This window comes from Bradysia coprophila, chromosome II (genome assembly GCF_014529535.1).
Source record: "Bradysia coprophila strain Holo2 chromosome II, BU_Bcop_v1, whole genome shotgun sequence".
NCBI lineage: Eukaryota > Metazoa > Arthropoda > Insecta > Diptera > Sciaridae > Bradysia > Bradysia coprophila.
In genome coordinates this window covers 8,979,088-8,997,508 of record NC_050735.1, presented here as the reverse complement: position 1 = coordinate 8,997,508, position 18,421 = coordinate 8,979,088, and the positions used below count along the sequence as shown (strand labels likewise).

Sequence of the window (18,421 nt, the reverse complement as noted above, 5' to 3'; positions counted from 1 at the left end):
ATTCTTTAAGAACCTTGATATTTGTGTGGTATCCTTTGATCGACAGCGCCACCATGGCACCTCTCGAATACAATGAATGTGTAAACCAGGTATGGTCTATTGTCCGCCCGGAGGACATAAAAATTTGATTTTCGTACTTAAACGCATTCAATTTCATATTATTTTGACATAAAATATGAGTGCGTTTAAGAAGAATTCGCCGATCGACCGTACCTGTTCTATACTTTCATTGCTCGAATATAACTCTATGATAACTATAAATTACCAGGTACGGTCTGATGTCCAATGTCCAAAGTATATAAACACTGATGTAGATTTACCTTGCTGATGTCACCGCATAGGGCATAATCAGGGCCTATTTTTGGGAAATTGAATTTTCCAAATTTCCTCAAATTTGCCAAAATTTGCTAGAATTTGCTAATATTTTCCAAAATTTGCTAGAATTTGGTATCAAAAAATTTGGCAAATTCTGGAAAATTTTGGAAAATATTAGCAAATTCTAGCAAATTTTGGCAAATTTGAGGAAATTTGGAAAATTCAATTTCCCAAAAATAGGCCCTGGGCATAACGATTGTAATAACGGATTCAAACGCACTCATTTTAATATTATTTGGACATAAATAATGAATGGGTTCAAGATAAATCAACTTTTGAAGAATAGTAACCTACCTACCTATCGTTGGAATTGTGGGCAACATTACCAAAAGGCGTATAAGAATGCCTCGGGAACTACTGACCCGAATTTGATAATCCGCATCAATTTTGAGTGCGTTCAAGATAAATCGGTTTAGGCCATACCTGGTATCTTGTTTCCTTGGCCTTAACCATAGAACGAGTGTTACCATAGTATGTGCGTAATACCCGTAATACCAGAGACTGGTATACACCTCTTCGACCTCTTCTTATAAGAATATGTCATTGGTCGTTTGTCATTCCAACAGACAACACTAGAAGAATTGTGTCGAAAATAATAAATTTGTTCGACGAACAGCCTTTTTTTATCGTCGAAGGCTACTTCATTTTTCAATTGCCAATTAGTTTTAATTAACGTGATACTAATTAGGATAATTTATTGCAAAACGAAAGTAAACAGTAGATAAGGAAGGAACCACAAGCTAGAAAACAATCGTAGTCCAGTGTGAGAGTGTGTGCGCTATTTTGTAATTTCACAACAAGTTACAATATCGTCATAGAGGCGGAAATAAAAATTTCAGTTTAAGTTTATAATAGAACTGCGCGAAATTCAATCGTTAACTTTAGTCGATCATCCTAGCAAAATGTCTTCACCATGGGGAAAAATCGAACAACCTGAGCCCGTTGAATTTCACAACATTATGTCAGAAGAGTATGCTCGCGGGCTACAAGACAAGGAGAATAAGAAGTTCGCACAGAAATTCAGACAACAGTACAGTGATCAATTACCGTCATCTAAAGCATCCGAAGCAGATGTATCTGCAACAGAACAATCAAGCTCCGAACTACCTTGTCAAATCAGCGATGACATTCCCGACGAGGTTCTCAACGCGATCAAAAACGATATGTCTTTGTCGTATCAGTTGGATGATTTCTGTGATTCGGATAAATTGATTGCCGAGATGTTACAGGCCCAATTCGATCATGAACGTGATGTTGAAGTGAAACGAATCGAGAAACAACAGAATAAGGACTCCAAAGTGTCCGTTTCGTATAGTAAATATCGCACCGGGATGGACGATGCGCTCGATTCGGATTTGGACGAAGAAGAGCAGGATGTGCCGAAGCACTGGGATCGGTTCGAGAAGAACGAGAAGCAAATGGTGAATTTGCCGAAGAAGGGCTACGGATTGGATGAAGATGGAATTATGATCACGAAACACGACGAACGGTTATGCGGAGTGCGGAATGCGTGCCGTGTAATGTCGTTTCCACCCGAATTCAAAACAGGCGACGCTGCGGGCTTCGATTTCGGACTATCAAATTCGGTGTACAATCAACTGAAAACGTATTCACAAAAGACGAAGAAACACAAGGCGCACGATCGTCGTGACAATTTTGCTACGGCTGAAATGGGCTTGGACGACAAAACTCGATTACTCTTGTACAAAATGGTCAACAACCAAGTGTTGGAGCAGATAAATGGTATAATCTCTACCGGCAAAGAGGCGGTCATTTTGCATGCTACAAGCGACGAAAACTACGTCGGCGAATTAACAGTGCCGAAAGAATGTGCCATCAAGATATTCAAGACCACATTGAATGAGTTCAAGCAACGGGATCGTTACATTAAGGACGACTATCGTTTCAAGGACCGATTCAGCAAGCAAAACAATCGCACCGTCATCAATATGTGGGCGGAAAAGGAAATGCACAATCTGATGAGGATGCAAAAGTTTGGAATCAATTGTCCGGATGTGATCATGCTGAAGAAACACATTCTCCTGATGTCGTTCATTGGTGAGGATAACGTAGCCGCACCGAAATTGAAGGAAGCGATTTTGAGTTATGATGAACTCGAGCTGGCCTACGACGAAATTTTGACGATGATGCACAAATTGTACAACGAAGCGAAATTGGTCCACGCAGATCTGTCGGAATACAACATTTTGTGGCACAAGGACCGACCGTGGTTTATCGATGTTGCACAATCCGTGGAACCGGGCCATCCGAGCGCCTTGGAATTTATGATGCGAGACTGCCATAACATCAGTACGGTGAGTTTGATCAAGATGAGATCCTTTGTGGACAACAAGTGCTAATTGAAATCATTTTAAATTCCAGTTCTTCACCCGCAAAGGTCTGTCGAATGTGAAAACGAAAGAGGAACTATTCTCATCGATTACAGGACTGGACAGTTTCGCTCACAATGCAGCTATGCTAGAACGTATACACGACAAAGGTCCGTCCATGGTATCGGCAACGGCATCGAATGAGGACACGCCCGAGATTTTCAAACCGATCAGCTATCCATTCGATTATGCCTGGGAGAAGACTCAAGAGGAGAAATTAAAGTTGTGCCCGTCGAGTGATGTCTCGGAGGGAGGAGCTCAAAGCCTTCCACTCGCGGCCAATTGATTCCGTCAGAAGTTTGTTGATTTTTTGCAAAATATAAATGTTGTTGGGCGAATTGCAACGACTGTGTTCCATTTCGATAATCAAAATATTTATTGCCTGCCGACGGGGACAGTCAACTGTAACAACCAAACTTAACAAACGAAAAATCTAATCGTCACGATTCTTGCGCCGTCGTTTCTTGGACGATGACCGTTTCCTACTCTTCCGATCCCTTCCACTCGATCTGCTTCTGGATCGGCTGGCTCTACGCTTTGATTTTTTCTTACTGCGATGCTTGGACTTTTTTCGCTTCTCACGTTTTGAAGCGGACCTGGATCTAACAGAAAGTTAAATGTTAATTGACCGTTCGGCACGAATATACTCGGTGTATATGCACCTGGATCGGGATCGGTTACTGAAAACCTCTTGGACATCATCGTCGCTGCTTTCGTTCAGTTTACTAGAACCGTCTCTAATGGGTGACGAATGTACCGACTCAATTGTTGCATCCGATTCGGTGTTGTTTTGTGTTGATGAAGCTGTCGTCTGATTTTCTAGGGTTACGGGTAACGGATTCGTGACTGATTGAGTAGCTTTGGTTGGCAGTGTCATGTTTTCGACGGATGATGTTTGATTCGAAGAGCCTGTAAAGCAAGCGAACCAATGATATTCTCTAAGCGTCGCGTCAGGATAGCCTACAGACTCAACTCACCCTTAATCTGATTCAAAAATGCCATCGCTTTCTTCTTCCTCTCCAACTGTAATTGCTTTTCTTTGCTCAGCATTCCCAATTTCTCACGCGCCACTTGTGCCAATCGATCTTTGAACTTGTCCTCAGCTGCCAAAAAACAAAAACCGTTACAAACGACGGTCTTGACCATGTCATTCCGCTATTACCTCGTCTAGCCTCTCTCTTATCGTCACCAGATATGCAATTCTCCAGCATTGCGTCACGGATACTAATATCCGACACGTCGGAAACCATTTCGATTTTGTGATTGATTCGAACCAATTTCTCTTCGAGCAATTTCGGTGGTTCAATGCCATTGACTCGGAGTATGGTCGGCGGAGGTATGCTCACATTGATGATGTCGTGCACGGACAATTTTGCGGAATGAGCGGTTCTGTTATTCGGTTCAAGTGGTGCAGGCACCACAATGGAAGGCACACTATTCGCTTCGTCTTCGTCGCTGCTGGGTTCTAGCGGCAAAGCGGGTTTTAGAGGTATCGGTTGATCGTCTTTCGGTTTAATGGAAAATGACACTGAAGCTGTGCGGAAGTGGATGGGTTAGGTTCGTTGTCAGTGGAACGTTGAACGTGGAAACACTTACTGATCACTTTCGGTGCATTTGAAGCGTACGGAATTTTGGTTGGCATTGGTGGTGGAGCTGATGATGCTGTTGTCAGCGTTGAAGGTGTTGTTGTTGTCGGATAAATGATGCCACTCACTTTGTAGATGTAATAACGATGGTACTCGTCCGTTGCGGATAGAAAGGAAAATCGCGCATCATTTTTGGTTCTTAAAATATCCTCGAACTCACGTCCGTTCTTCAGTACGTATGCCGCTGTTTTGTCAATGATATTCTGAAGATCCGGATGTGGAATGGGAAAATCTGCAACGGCAAACGTTAATACTTCGATCGTCTAAAACAATTTGAAACCAGAATCACAAACCGATCTTTGGCATTTTATCTTTCGCTTCGCTTCCATCATCATCGTCACTTTCCGAATCCGAATTGTAGCACTGCGCTAGCATCAGTCCGGTGGATATTTTGTTGATTTCGACGCCTTCGGCCTTGGACTGTATGGTGGCCTTTATTTTCTCGTGATCCAGATCTAACAGGAGTTTCTGTGACATCGGTAGTATTGCAGTCGTCGGTTGCGGAACTGTTACAGTCACGGGCGATTGTGTACGTTCACTAGATTGAATAGTTTGATAAAAGCGAAGCGTTGAGGATAAATATGAACCTACTTGTTGTAGTCAAAAGGCTGTGGACTGTTCACATTAGAATTCACACCAGTTTCCGATGCGGAATCGAGCTGATTGAGAGGCATTGGAACTCCTTTGATTTTGCTGATGAGTTGGGTGTAGGAGCAATCGGCAGAAGGCTTATACTTCAACGTTGGAACGAGCATCGGTTGATACGGAACGTCCGGAATCGCGTTGTTCATTGCTGGTGCAGTTGTACTCGCATCGTTGCTGTTGCCATCTTCATTGTCCTCATTCTCTTCGACCACCGGATACGTGTTCGACTTAATGGCATTCATTACATGTTTGTAGTAGCGATTCATGCGATTGTTTTGGTTCAAGAACTCGAACAGCGGATTGTTCGATTGTTTCGCTTTGATTAAGATTTCCATTTGGATTCCTTGGCCGGCAATAAATCTTGCCGTTTTCTCTATAATGGCGTGAAGTTTCAACGACTGGGGCTGTGTGAGGGATTGTGGATGTTAAATTTCGAGTTTTCGCGCTAAAATGACCGGTTTAAATAACTTACGATTTCGATATCTTGCGGAATGTGAAACTTTGGATTCGGGACGAATGGTTCATCCGTTTCTTCATCCTTTGGTTCTTCCACTTCCTTTTCTTCTGTTGCACTGTTTCCGTCATAGTTGAACGATATTTGTTGATAAGATGCTTGCGAACGCTTCGATTCTTCTTCTGTGCCGTGATAAAATGGTCGATTAGGTGATGAGTGCGATGTTGATGAGTAAGGGACAATTACCTCGATACAATTCCTCGTCCACATCATTATCATATAAACTGCGATAGCGTTCCTCTTCGCACAGTTGCTCCGCTCGCTGTTCGGCTGGCGTTAAATAATCCAAACGATTCGTGTATCCGCCGGATGGGGCCTCATACGGCTGAAGATCCGATAGAGTGGCACGAACATCGTATCTACATAAAATGCCAGTGAGGAGAATGTTAATCAATTTGGAAATGATAAACTGAGTCAACACAAATCGTGTAACATTTTCCGCGCAAAATAAATGGCCAATCAGACATGAAAGCTTCACTGAACCGTGGCGTAATTCGACTTTTCGTCTACAATTTGGATCTTCTGTAAAAATGATTTTCAAAAAAAATTCTTTCATTCTGCGGATGGAGATTTTTATTTTGCGGGACGGTGCGTTTGTGTTTGCTAGAATTTTTTTTTTATTTATAAAAAAAAGAATTTTAAGAAACAAATTTTGTTTGTAAATTCGTATACATACCAACCAGTCAGTGTTCGATTTATATGCTATAACCAACCAGAATGGAAGAGATTCTACATCACAAAAATTATAAAAATTGCAAACACTAGACGATCGCAATGGTGTTTCGGATAATTGTCTCTTGTTGTGCTATTTTATTAGAATTAAATATTTTTCTTTTTCGCTCTATTTTTGTTCTTGCGACAGTATTTTCTTTTCATTTATCATATCCTGTAAAAAAGGAGCGTCCAAACTTTCCCAAAAAAAATTCTAGTTAGTCGGAAATGATAGTCCAGGTCCTTGTGTCGGAAAAAAATTGGCTCCGTGCGCCTTAAGTTCTTTACGACTCTCCGTTGTTCCATGCTGTTTGCCATGAAAAGATGTAGGACCAGAACAAATTCCGTAAAACCGAAAATTGTTTCTCCAGTCGGAAAAGCCAATTAGTCAGTATTAAAGTTCCCCCAAAAAGTGTCCCGGAAAATCGATCAACTTTGAAGCCATTTTCCCTGGACATCTTCAATCCATTTTTCATAAATGAGGTGTCTTTCGAAAGCTACATTCACGTACTTCTGATGGTCCATGTTATGAAGATAAGGCTTGAGAACCTCCCAAATGTCCCAATACGGATTTTGAAAGTTTTTTCTAGATCAATATAAGATACGTAGCTATGATTTGGGATACTAGTTCTACTGTTTCTTGCACAACACTTCTTTTCTGTTCAAGAATTATGAAAAGTTACATTTTTGGGATGTTATTGTCAATAACTTATTGATGATTTTACCGGATTTTATCGGATTTTTGGCCCCCTACTATTACTGGTCCCGTTCTTCAATGAAATTATTATTTTTACTTTGTAACTCATCCAAAATAATGTCTTATTCCGACACTACTCCTTTGTTCTAGACACTAGAAATTTCTTACGGTTTTAACCACTTTTTCGGCTAACATTTGGGTTTTGTACAAATTTGCAGTCGGCAGTAGCCTTAGTTCCCAGGGACTATTTTGAGAAATCGAATTTCTCAAAAATTCTCAATTATTTCTCAATTTTTTCTCAAAGAATTTCTCAAATTTCTCAAAATTCTCAAATTTCTCAAAAATATAAAAAATTTCTCAAAAATTTCTCAAAGATTTCTCAAAGAATTTCTCAAGAATTTCTCAAAATTTCTCAAAGAATTTCTCAAAAATAGTCCCTGTTAGTTCCTAACAATAAGTGACGGCTTCATGGTCCACTGTCTTCCCTATCCTAGTACTATGTAATTGCAGGGAATTCAGACGACATTTCCGGTTTCCTCTTTTCTTTCTGCTGTGGACCTTAACTATCAGTAGAATTCAGAAGGGATTATCGGTAATGAGCTAAACTTTCCAGAACAAAAGATTTTTTTCAAAAAGATACAGTCAGTGGCAGTGAAATTTGCTTCAGCTGTTTCTCAGCTGATCTACCCATACAATCAAAACTGTTTATATTTGTTTATAAGGTTGAAGCTACTACTTGAAAGCGCTTGGTAGTGGTAAAACCGTATAAAGACTTATAAACAGCTTTGATTGTTTAAATGGATCAGCTGACAAACAGCTTAAGAAAATTCATGCTGAAATTTCACTTCCTCTCACTGTAATAAAGTTTAGAGCGTAGATATTCGACTTTAAACGTTGTCTTATAATTGGCTTTTCCGACTGGAAAAACAATTTTTCGGAAAAAGTGTTGTACCACAACTTTTCATGGCAAACAACATGGAACAAAGGAAAATCTTAAAGAACTTCAAGCACACAGAATTACACAACTGCCTGCACTGTGAACTAAAGTTTTTTTTGGATTTTGTGCTCAATCGCTCATAGCAAAACATCTCATTTATACAAATAAAATGGAAATTGGATCTGGTCATTCCACATTGAAATTAGAATTTTTTTTTATTTTGATTTTAAACATTTTGATTTAAACTTTAAAAATTGTAAACTTAAATGTTTAGTATTAACCTGTCTATTTTAAGTGTATTATCACCATTCCATGGTATCAGATGCTTGCCATGATCCATGAACCGCGCTTGTTCATCATTTCGAAATAATTTGGCAGCATAACCAAATATCAGTAGGTCGTCCGTTGCGGCTGTATGCTGTGCTATTTTTGTTTTTCGCAGTATTCCCGACTCGGAACTGCTACCACTTAACCATTTGTCACTCATTTTTTTTTCAATTATTTTGTGGGAGATTAGCTAACTTTGTTTATCGTTTTTTTATACGCACTACGTTCTCATTTTAGGTTAGTACTCTTTGATCACTATAAAACACGACTTACAATGTAGATGTAAGTTTTCTTTGTAGTTTTAACCTAATCTTTAAACTTCATTTTTGAGATAGCAAACATTAATGAATGTTTTGATTATACAAAAACAATGAAAAAGCGAAATGACTGCCAGTCAGAAAAATTTTAAAGTTGGCTTGTAGAGAGAACAAAAAATAATAACGTCAATGCCGTCAATGTCAATATCCAGCTATTGCGTTTAATGTTACGATGATGACGTTTTAGTTCTGGTAACTTCGGTAACTTTGAATCAAGGTTCTGAAAGAACAGGTTAAGACAACCACGAAGGCGGGTGACACCGAAATCGATAAACGCACTCAGTACAGATTGTGTGCTAAATCAACTTGAATCAACTTGTTTTTTAGGAAAATTCGGAATTTTGTTTTTGTTATGTTGCTTTTTTCATATAAACTTCGTAGCCGCTGAACTCAGTCACCACCTTCGTGATCAACTCAGAGTTGTCTTAACCTGGTTCTTTCAGAACTTTGCTTTGAACCAAGGTTCTGAAAGAACAGGACACTCACAAAGGCGAATGAAACACAAATTTTGACAATTTAGACAAGTTTTGTTAAACACACTCATTATAGATTGTATGAAAAGAAAACATGAATTTTTTTTTTATCAAGTTGACGTTTGACACAATCTGTAATGAGTGTGTTTAACAAAACCCGTCTAAATTGTCAAAATTTGTGTTTCACCGCCTTCGTGATCAACTCAGAAGTGTCGTAACCTGTTCTTTCAGAACCTTGCTTTGAACAACACTCTTTGAAAGATTTCACGGACTTAATACTCAAGGTTCTGAAAGGTTAATACAAACACGGGGACGGGTGACACCAAATTTTAAAAACAGATTCCTTACAAATAGTGTCGGAAATAAACTTGAAGAAAATATTTTTTTTGGAAAATTCAGAATTTTGTTTTTGTTAAGTTGCATTTTTCATATAAACTTCGCAGCTGTTGACGCAATTTGTGTGCACGTGTCATCCTTTTCGTGATCAACTTAGAGTTGCCTTAACCTGTTCTTTCAGAACCTTGTATAATAATACACATAATACTTCAAGGTTTTGAAAGAACAGGTTAAGACACTTACGAAGGCAGGTGAAACACAAATTTTGACGTGTTTCGTTAAACACACTCATTACTAATTGTACAAAACAAAAACTTGAAGAAAAATAGTGCATTTCGTACCTAGGACTAAAAGTCTTTTTTAGCGTGTGAGAAGTTTCGAATCGAATAAGAAAAAAGACTTTTAGTCCGTGGTACGAATTGTATTTTTCATATTGGTAGGAGACTTCGTCGCACTTTTTGGGTACTAGGTATGAAACATTGATTTTTATCAAGTTGACATTTCACACAATCTGTAATGAGTGTGTTTAACAAAAACTCTCTAAATTTGTGTTTTACCGCCTTCGTGATCAACTCAGAAGTGTCTTAACCTGTTCTTTCAGAACCTTGCACAATACTCAGGTTCTGAAAGAACAGGTTAAGACCGTTAAGACGACACTGTCGGCAAGTTAGTCTTCTCTGTCACTTTATAGGAACAATATATTATTTTAAAACTCAGAAGACCGACTCACCTGCAGTGCCTTCGAGCTAATTGTTGCTGAAGTGACGAGGACAAGTCTTACAATCATTGTTAGGCAAGATTGTGACTCCAACCTACACATGAAAATTTAAGGGAAACTGGTCCAAGGCTGTCCAAGGCCTCACGTTTCATGCTAAGAATTCACCACGTCATACAAATTTGATTTTGGTGAGCTTGTTTGTATGGCCAGCGTATCTAATAAAATGGCGATCTGCGTGACCTCTCCAAACTTTACACGCCTTGATATCTACGTTGTACAAGATTCGACTGATTCGACTGCTGCAGTGGGACTAGTGGCGAAAATACCACTACTTTATCTGATGTGGTACATATCAGCGGTATCTGTGGTATAGATGTATGCGTGTCATGCGTGTACGCTATAAGAGTGACAGTTCACTTATTTATCATTCACATTCCAAGGCATTTTCTTTTCGTTTCGGTTGTAACATTTTCATTTCCTACAAGTATTCGCCTTATTATGTCCACCGCAAAGAAGTACACGTTTGCTGAGGTTAAGGAGCACAACAAACCGTCAGATTTATGGGTTGTCATCCACGACAAAGTCTATGACGTAACAAAATTCCTCCATGAAGTAAATGAGCACAAATATTTTTTTTTGTATTATCATCAATGCCATGAAAGGTCAAATAATTCGTTGCTATTTCAGCATCCAGGCGGTGAAGAAGTGCTCGAAGAATCGGCCGGAAGAAATGCTACCAAAGATTTTGATGATGCTGATCACAGTGAATCGGCAAAGTAAGTGACCAGCGAAGATTTGATACACCTTTGCGAATCGGAACCGTTTGATTAATGAGTGTCATTCATCATTTCAGAGAACAATTGGCTAACTATTACTTGGGCGATATTGTCGATGAGGAAAAGACCGAAAAGTCTGTGAGCAAAAAAGCGGCATCATCGAACTCGAACAGTGGATCTAATAAAGGGTAAGTTTTGCATGACATTTCAGTGAAATGAGAATTTCGGTTAACACTTCGTTTGAAACTAATTGCTTGCTTTTATAGATCTTGGTTTCGGCGACTAATGAATTAACTCTAAAACTTGCTTGGCTAGGTTCTTAGATGCTTGTTTGTAACGTAATCGGATTATTTGTTATGTTTGAGCGCCCAAAATGACAATTATTTTCGCTCCATTTCTTCAGCATGTAATACGTGTTAAGAGAGAAATTGTTTTTTTTTCACATCACAGGCGAGAAAATAGTAATTTTCTCACCTCAGCTGAAACTTTAGGAGTCTTCGTTGTGAAAAACGTTGGCATTCGCAACGCTCGAAATGAAATTTCCAAATTTTTATTTTACCTTTGTGAACAAATCACTATTGAACGCTCGTAAGAGTAGTCTTTCCGCCTTCAGCATAGACTGCCAACCTCGCAGGTGTATAAAAAACAATTTCTCGTTTATGACGTAAGTAATAACGATTTCTAGTGTGTATTTTCGGGTCTTTAATTAAATTGTTAAGCAATCCATAGATTAGATGGTCTAATGTAGATTTGACCTCATTCATCACTCCGAGAAATGAATACGATTCGGATTTAATCAGACATATATTTTTATGACAATCTTATCAATGTACTGTGTGTTGTAAACCGATTGTAACATGGGCTTATTATATTCGAAATTCAAATTTTTAATTCTATTTCGGTTATAACAAGCCCTGTTTGTGTTTATGTGAAATAATATTGTAAAGTAGCTGTTAGCTGTATACTTCCAACTTCCATTTGAATGAACGTCAAGACTTTTGTGTTAACCTTATTTAAGTGTTTACCAATAGTGTGCCTTAACTAAAAAATACTCCTTCCGTCACAAATAAGATATAAGTAAACTAAATCACGTAGCCTTCATTCTAATTTAATTTTTTATTTAACAAACGGTAATCGTATCGCCCAACAGTCATCAGATTTGATTCAACTTTTGTTTAAAATGTCGTCTAATGTTCAATCAATACTCTCTCTCTAGCAAACAAACTACTTTTATTAAACTGGTAAAAGAATCAAGTAGCATTTCGAATTTACATGTAAATTACAGAGTAGTCAGAATACAAAGAAATAAGGTGTGAATTTGACAGAGAGCTGAGAGTTGTTGCTAGATAGAGTATTAGTTCAATACAAAAAATGTTCAAACTGTTTCCGGTAACATCCATTTCAATATTTAAAACAATTAGAATTCATTGGGTCGTCACTGCAACAAGGTCTATTTTCTAGATTTTTTTTACATTCTAAACTTAAGTTCGAAAAATATTTTCTAAAATTTTAGAATTTCATTTGGAAATTTCTGCAGTGGACGTCAATGAGGCATGAATTTGCTTCAGCTGGTCCACTCATACAAACAAAACTCCTCCCTTATAGACGTAATGCTATCACGCGCGTGTGAACCATTTCACCCGTACACACAAATATGAGTGCTTTTGTTTGTGGATCAGCTGAAGAAAATTCGTGCCAAAGTTTCACTGCCATCCAATGTAGAATATTTGTATAGTTTTTCTAAAAAAAATTCTAGAAAATACGTCCTGTGTGGATACAACAAAAAATACATTCTTGTCATAGTTACAGTCTCGAAGTTTACTGTCTCCGATTTGCATGCATATAATCCACAAAACCATCATTATTCGTTGCGAGAGTAATCAATTTAGAAATGTTAAAAAGTCAAGGGGTGCCGACGCTTCTTGGACTAAATCTTTTGGAGTTAAATGGACTAAATCGACTAAATTGAAGTGCGGTAGCTGCAATGTGGGTATTCCCATTAAATTATTTAGTGCAGTGAGTCCAGGAAGTGTGACTCCCCTTGTAAACATACGAGTTTTCGTGTGACGTTTGTTATGCGAGCCAAAGAAACACGTTAGGGACCGTTCATAAACATCCACAGTCTGGGGGGAGGGGGACTCAAGAAAACGTGACGGCTCAAATTTGACCATTTTTGCGTGACGATGGGGGAGGGGGGAGTCTTAAACCGACCAAATTAAGGGACGTACGTCATTTATGCCCCTTAGTGTGTCGATTTTCCGCACTGTATAGTGGATTTATGTATGAAAAGTGTCATAATGTCATCGACAGTGTCAACCAAAGCCTTTTTTTGCAAAAACGTTTTCTTCAATTTGTACAATTTTCTTGCTTAAAATTTTAGAAAACGTTTTCTAGATAATAGGCTCTGGTGTCAACGCATGTCATCTGCGGATCTGCCAGTGTAAATCTGCACTCAAATACAGTTAAAGAATTTGACCATTAAGTGATAAAGTATGTAGTTGCTTGATGGTTTTGAAAAACTGATCTCCACTTGTTTCGGATGTTTTCATTCAGATGAGCGTGCATGCATGAACCACCTGCATGAGTACTCATATTTGATGAAAATAGCTAAAATATGTTGAAAAACCACTGTAGTTTCGAATATGATACGGTAGCCAGTTTTAAGTATGGTATACAATGTATCCGGACAAAATGTTAGTCAACAAGCATGATGTAATTGATGCTCAAATATCAGTGATAAGCAAATTTTTTAATTTTTGTATTTTTTGTTATTACTAAGTGACTTAGCAAAATATCTTAATAATTTGAATGAATCAAAATAGAAAAAAAATCTTCAACCTACGTCACTGTTTCCAGATTGTGTTTAGCCGGAATATCAGCATTAGCCATTGCTTTGGGGTCAATTGTGCTGTACAAGGGTTTTCAAATGAGCAAGTCATCAAATTAATGTATTATGATAAATATATGAAATAAGCAGTCATTGGAAATGACCGCTTCTTCTAATCTGGATTACAATTTGAGATTTGATGTTTTATAAACAAAGGCAATGTATCAAAATAAGAAAAAATTAAAATATTGGAAAATTGTATAAATTTCTTGTGTTCTAAGTTAAGTGTAACTCTCTTACCAGCTGATAACTCATCGTATTCATCCGCAAAAACGTTGGATTTTCTTTCACATGTTACATCAATCTTTCAAAAAAAATATCCCACGCAAGAGCTTCTAAGTTAAGTAAACTTTGGGGAGGTTACGCAGATCCGCCAGACAAGAATCATCACATGAGGTGATTTTGTGTATGAAATCCGCTATTTTATATTTTCTATGTTCATGCTAGTAGCGCAGTGCTGTTGTTCTAAAACCAATAAAAAATTTAACTTTTATGAATAGAATTACTTGCTCTTAAGCAACATGTTTTTACAACTAAGACTGCTTTAGGAAAGCATTCGGCCTATACATCAAAGGCTCGGAATCGGTCGACCGAGGTCGACCGCTGTCAACAAAATGACTGACATGAAACTTCAGTTTCATTTATGAAGAAACCTGAACTGACCTGAACCTGAATTTATGAAACCTGTCAGGTCAGATTTCAGGTTGACCTGAATTTTTCATACAAATTTTCAGGTCAACCTGTCAGGCTTCAGGTCAGGTCAGACCTGATCATTCTAATCAGGTTTCAGGTAAAATCAGGTCAGGTCAAAGTTGATTGAATCAGGTTTAGGTCGAAACAGGTTCAGGTATTGTCAGGTCAAGTTCAGGTAAACCTGACCTGTTTCGAGCCTTATAATACATACATCTCGGTGCCGCTCCATAATATCGGAGAGTATGTATCGGTTGTATTGAGGCTATTTACTCCGTAACATTGTGCTTAGGCGTATAGGGATACTGTTAAAAGAATCTATGGTGACGACTAACGTACAGTCTACCACTATTTCTATTGATTAGTGTTTTTGCTGAAAAGCTTGAGCTATTTTTCGTGTCAGGATATATGGAAACGCTCAGCCAGTGCATCAGTTCCTACTACTTTTAGTGTTTGGTGTTCTTTAAAATGTTGAACAGGCTGTAGGCCGAGTTTAAAATCTGCAATAAAAATGATACATCGACAAGACTGACAAAGACCAACAACGGCAATACATACCCTAGTAAATGTTTCCAAAGTTAGTGGATACAATTTACCGATTAGCATCTCATGCGCACACTTCAAGTATTCCCCGTAAACTATTATGCATTTCTTGGTAGCGTGTGGTTGATCGATCCAATCCGATTCAAACAAACTGTATGTCAGACTACTGGACAACATAATTTCGTTGCCGAAGTAAGTTATCATAAACAACTCGGAAATGTTGTAGAAAAACGTGTACACATGAACGATGCGTTCCAAAGTGTTAACACTGACATCCTGGAAATAAGTCGAAACATTTTTATTGATTTTAATGTTATTGGTGTTTTTAATCATCGTACGAATGCCAAGCAATAACTCGTCAACGGTTCTTTTAGAAAAAAGAAAGGAAAAATGTTCAACGGGCGACCAATAGTATTTTTACAACACAGGCGAAAAAATTATCATTTTCTCACCCCAGCTGAAACTTCGGGAGTTGTGAAAAACGTCGTACTAATTAGAATGTTAACATCGGGAAGAAAGTTCGAAATTTCATTTTCTCGGATGATTCGGGTGACAACATCCGAATAAATGAAAATTCCTCGCTAAATAAATAACTATGTCATGTGTGCGGTGTGCTTAACCTTATTTTCTCCACTCAAATTGCCATAAAAAACTGGCGTTTTCCTTACTATTATTCAGTTTTTGTTATGATGGAATCATACAAACACCGTTTAGAAAGTTGAGAGCTAAACGGACGACTGTGAATTCAGCCCTAGGCTGTAATCGCACTACCTCTCTTTTCTATCGTTTGAACGAACTGTCACGTAAACATAGAGCTACACGGCGTTAGTGATCATAATAGCGAATTGATGTTTCAGTTTCGTAGAGAGATAACGGTCATCACACCACGCAAACATGGAAAAAGTTGTGTTTGCCTTGGTGAAAAATAGAAATATCCAACTCGCTTAGCTCTAGTTCAGTTGGAATTTACTATTTTCTCCCCTCGGAAACAAAAAATTAACTATTGACGTTACGTCCGTTACGTGTACATACTCTTTTAAATGAAGGTGAGCTTTAATCGACGCCCCCAAGTCCTGATTAAAAATGGTAAGTCGTTCCTTCTTCGACATTTTAACAGCACCTCTCTCACTCGCTCGTCCCATCTTTCTTATTTCCATGCCTAAAACTTTATACCTTAAAGAACAATGCAACAGCAAGTACCAAATGATAACGGAATACGCCATCGATAGAATCGTTAAAACATTCTCGGTGGTAAAGAAAATGTACGCAGCCCAAAATCCAATTTCACTGTTTTTCCAGTCCAATTTAAACGCAATGTGCACAATTAAAGACTTTTTACTGCCAAAAAATGGGAAAAATGAACATCCCAACGAAGCAAAGACAGTACCGCATGCGAATGCAACAATAAATTTGATAAATCTTTCCACTGTTTCATTGAAAAAAGCGAACTCTTCTTCATGCCGAATTGAGAAGACACAAATTCGATCTAGGAACTCCATAATTTGCATCTGTTTCCACAGCAACATCCAAATTTTCAAAGTCAGAACGGTGGCAATAATTGCTGCTTCCGCTAAGAAAATATGTACTTTCGTCAATGGTTTCACTAGAAATTGCTCCAAGTGCATGCAAATGAAATGGGAAATAACAGGTAATAGATGAAATAGAATGCCTTCATTCCGAATTGACTAGCTGTAGGTGTGTCTTCTACGAACCAAATTCCGATACAGCGAAATAAAGAAATCATTCGATCGATTACTGGATGAACTCGAGTCGAATACATCGTTGCACTACTTGTGAACGTTGAGTGTGGAGTGGTAAACGGTTGATGAAGTATTGAAAACGTTCATTCGTTTCCCTGCACTTGAGACCAACTCTCTGCTATAAAGTAAAACTTGAATAAATTATGCATAGACAGATCAAAAGCAGTGACAAAGGTTATTCATAAATGGTGCACTCTCTTCAGGGTGAGACATTCATTTAGGTGATATTCAAGAAGAACGTCTGCGTATTTATCGATTTTTTATACCACACACATGGTTCAGGATTATCGATTGACATATCATTTGTATATCAATATCATACTTTTTACAAGCGTTCTGCTCAAATGAGTATGTTAATCGATAAAATTAATTAAAGGATGCAAACCTAGCAAAATCTGGCTCTTATTCTTTAAAAACAACGGCGATAAGTATCGAAATTTGAATGTGTTTTCCCATTCAAAAATTCAAAATATTGGATTCGACTGCTCTTTTACGCAGCGCTACTTCGAGGTAACGTCGATCGCCATTATTTCCATTATTTCCTATGCATGTACCCAACCCACTTCAAGGCAAAAGTGGTACTCTAAATTCGCGCCGTAAGTGTGCCTAAAATTTAAATTTCCAGTGAACGAGTCGATGAAAAAGGTGAACCGAAAAATACATTTCAACGCTTCCTTGTATGAAAATGACGCTGCGTTAGAAAGACTTGCGTAAGAAAGGTGTGAATAGGGTAAGGGTACTGAAACTTGACAGTGCACCATACAAAATTTTACACTGTGAAAAGAGTGGTGATAAAATTTCATACAAAATAGTACTATATTTGGCAGCTGGCATTAATAGCACTTTTGCTTAAAGTGCGTTGATGTTGATGCTTAATCACAACTTTATCACTCTATTATGGAATGTGGAATTCAATTGAGATCGTCCTTAAATGCAGTGAGCTTGCGTTGCGTTGCCCAAGACTTAGGTTCCTCGTGTTTTTGCGGATCTGTAATACAGATGCTGTATTTCATCGCTTGATCATGAGAATAGCCGATAAACACCGAAGTTACACCGAAGTGAAAGTCATATTGGAACTACAACTTGAAATTCTTATCTAGAGCTTTCACATTCACCACATTCCATCATGTGACCGCAGTTTCGAGTGAATATAATTTTTTAAACATTGGCCACAAGTCAAATTCAATATGTTAGATTGCAACACGTGCTGAAACTCAATTCACGCCGTAAGTGTGGTCGAAATTCAAAATGAAAAGTGCGGAGGTTTTTCTAACGTAGCGTCATTTTCATACAATATGAAGCGTTGAAATGAATTTTTCGGTTCACTTTTTCATCGAATCTTCACTTAAAATTCAAATTTTAGGCACACTTAAGACGTCAATATAACCAAACAGTTCCAACATTAATTTCCGTTTACGGATTCCGTAAAGTTTGTGATCCGCTAAGCGTTTGCGTTACCTTCGGTGTGCCTATACTTTGTTCTGAAATCTGTTATTTTCTGCGTGCGTATTTTGTGAAAGGCTCCACACACTGTCATCAATTTCGATCGTGTGCTGTTTGTTGCCAAATACATTATTCAAAATTATTACTTATTTAAAAGGGCAATAGATGACGGTACGTAGAGCCATTATGACCATTACATTATTATGCGTTATTATACGTTATTATAATTTGATATT

At 38.0% G+C, this 18,421-nt stretch overlaps 3 protein-coding genes across 7 annotated transcripts; 2 read left to right on the top strand and 1 right to left on the bottom strand.

The window, feature by feature from the left end:
- The first annotated feature begins 901 nt into the window (after positions 1–901).
- Positions 902–3,106, top strand: LOC119071059 (serine/threonine-protein kinase RIO3). The gene is made up of 2 exons (XM_037175683.1): positions 902–2,690; positions 2,758–3,106. The coding sequence occupies exons 1-2, from the start codon at positions 1,278–1,280 to the stop codon at positions 3,049–3,051; spliced, it is 1,707 nt and encodes a 568-aa protein (XP_037031578.1). The 5' UTR covers positions 902–1,277; the 3' UTR covers positions 3,052–3,106.
- Positions 3,107–3,117: 11 nt separating this feature from the next.
- On the bottom strand, positions 3,118–8,682 carry LOC119070980 (protein suppressor of white apricot). 3 transcript variants are annotated; one of them, XM_037175575.1, is made up of 10 exons: positions 8,197–8,682; positions 5,757–5,929; positions 5,529–5,692; positions 5,003–5,460; positions 4,705–4,949; positions 4,362–4,643; positions 3,928–4,299; positions 3,743–3,868; positions 3,428–3,674; positions 3,118–3,367 (listed from the first exon to the last, which is right to left on the bottom strand). In XM_037175575.1, the coding sequence occupies exons 1-10, from the start codon at positions 8,400–8,402 to the stop codon at positions 3,199–3,201; spliced, it is 2,442 nt and encodes an 813-aa protein (XP_037031470.1). In that variant the 5' UTR covers positions 8,403–8,682; the 3' UTR covers positions 3,118–3,198. The 3 variants fall into 3 exon arrangements, with proteins under 3 accessions (XP_037031470.1, XP_037031478.1, XP_037031461.1); XM_037175583.1 differs by having other exon boundaries at positions 3,118–3,361; positions 4,705–4,952; positions 5,006–5,460; positions 8,197–8,672; XM_037175566.1 differs by having other exon boundaries at positions 4,705–4,952; positions 5,006–5,460; positions 8,197–8,670.
- Positions 8,683–10,424: 1,742 nt separating this feature from the next.
- On the top strand, positions 10,425–13,955 carry LOC119071306 (cytochrome b5). Of its 3 annotated transcripts, none has more exons than XM_037176197.1 (4): positions 10,425–10,698; positions 10,774–10,862; positions 10,940–11,050; positions 13,719–13,955. In XM_037176197.1, exons 1-4 carry the CDS (start codon positions 10,585–10,587, stop codon positions 13,807–13,809), a joined length of 405 nt encoding a protein of 134 aa, XP_037032092.1. In that variant the 5' UTR covers positions 10,425–10,584; the 3' UTR covers positions 13,810–13,955. The 3 variants fall into 3 exon arrangements, with proteins under 3 accessions (XP_037032092.1, XP_037032100.1, XP_037032083.1); XM_037176205.1 differs by lacking the exon at positions 13,719–13,955 and adding an exon at positions 11,129–11,231 and having other exon boundaries at positions 10,426–10,698; XM_037176188.1 differs by having other exon boundaries at positions 10,434–10,698; positions 10,940–11,047; positions 13,716–13,955.
- Positions 13,956–18,421: the final 4,466 nt, after the last annotated feature.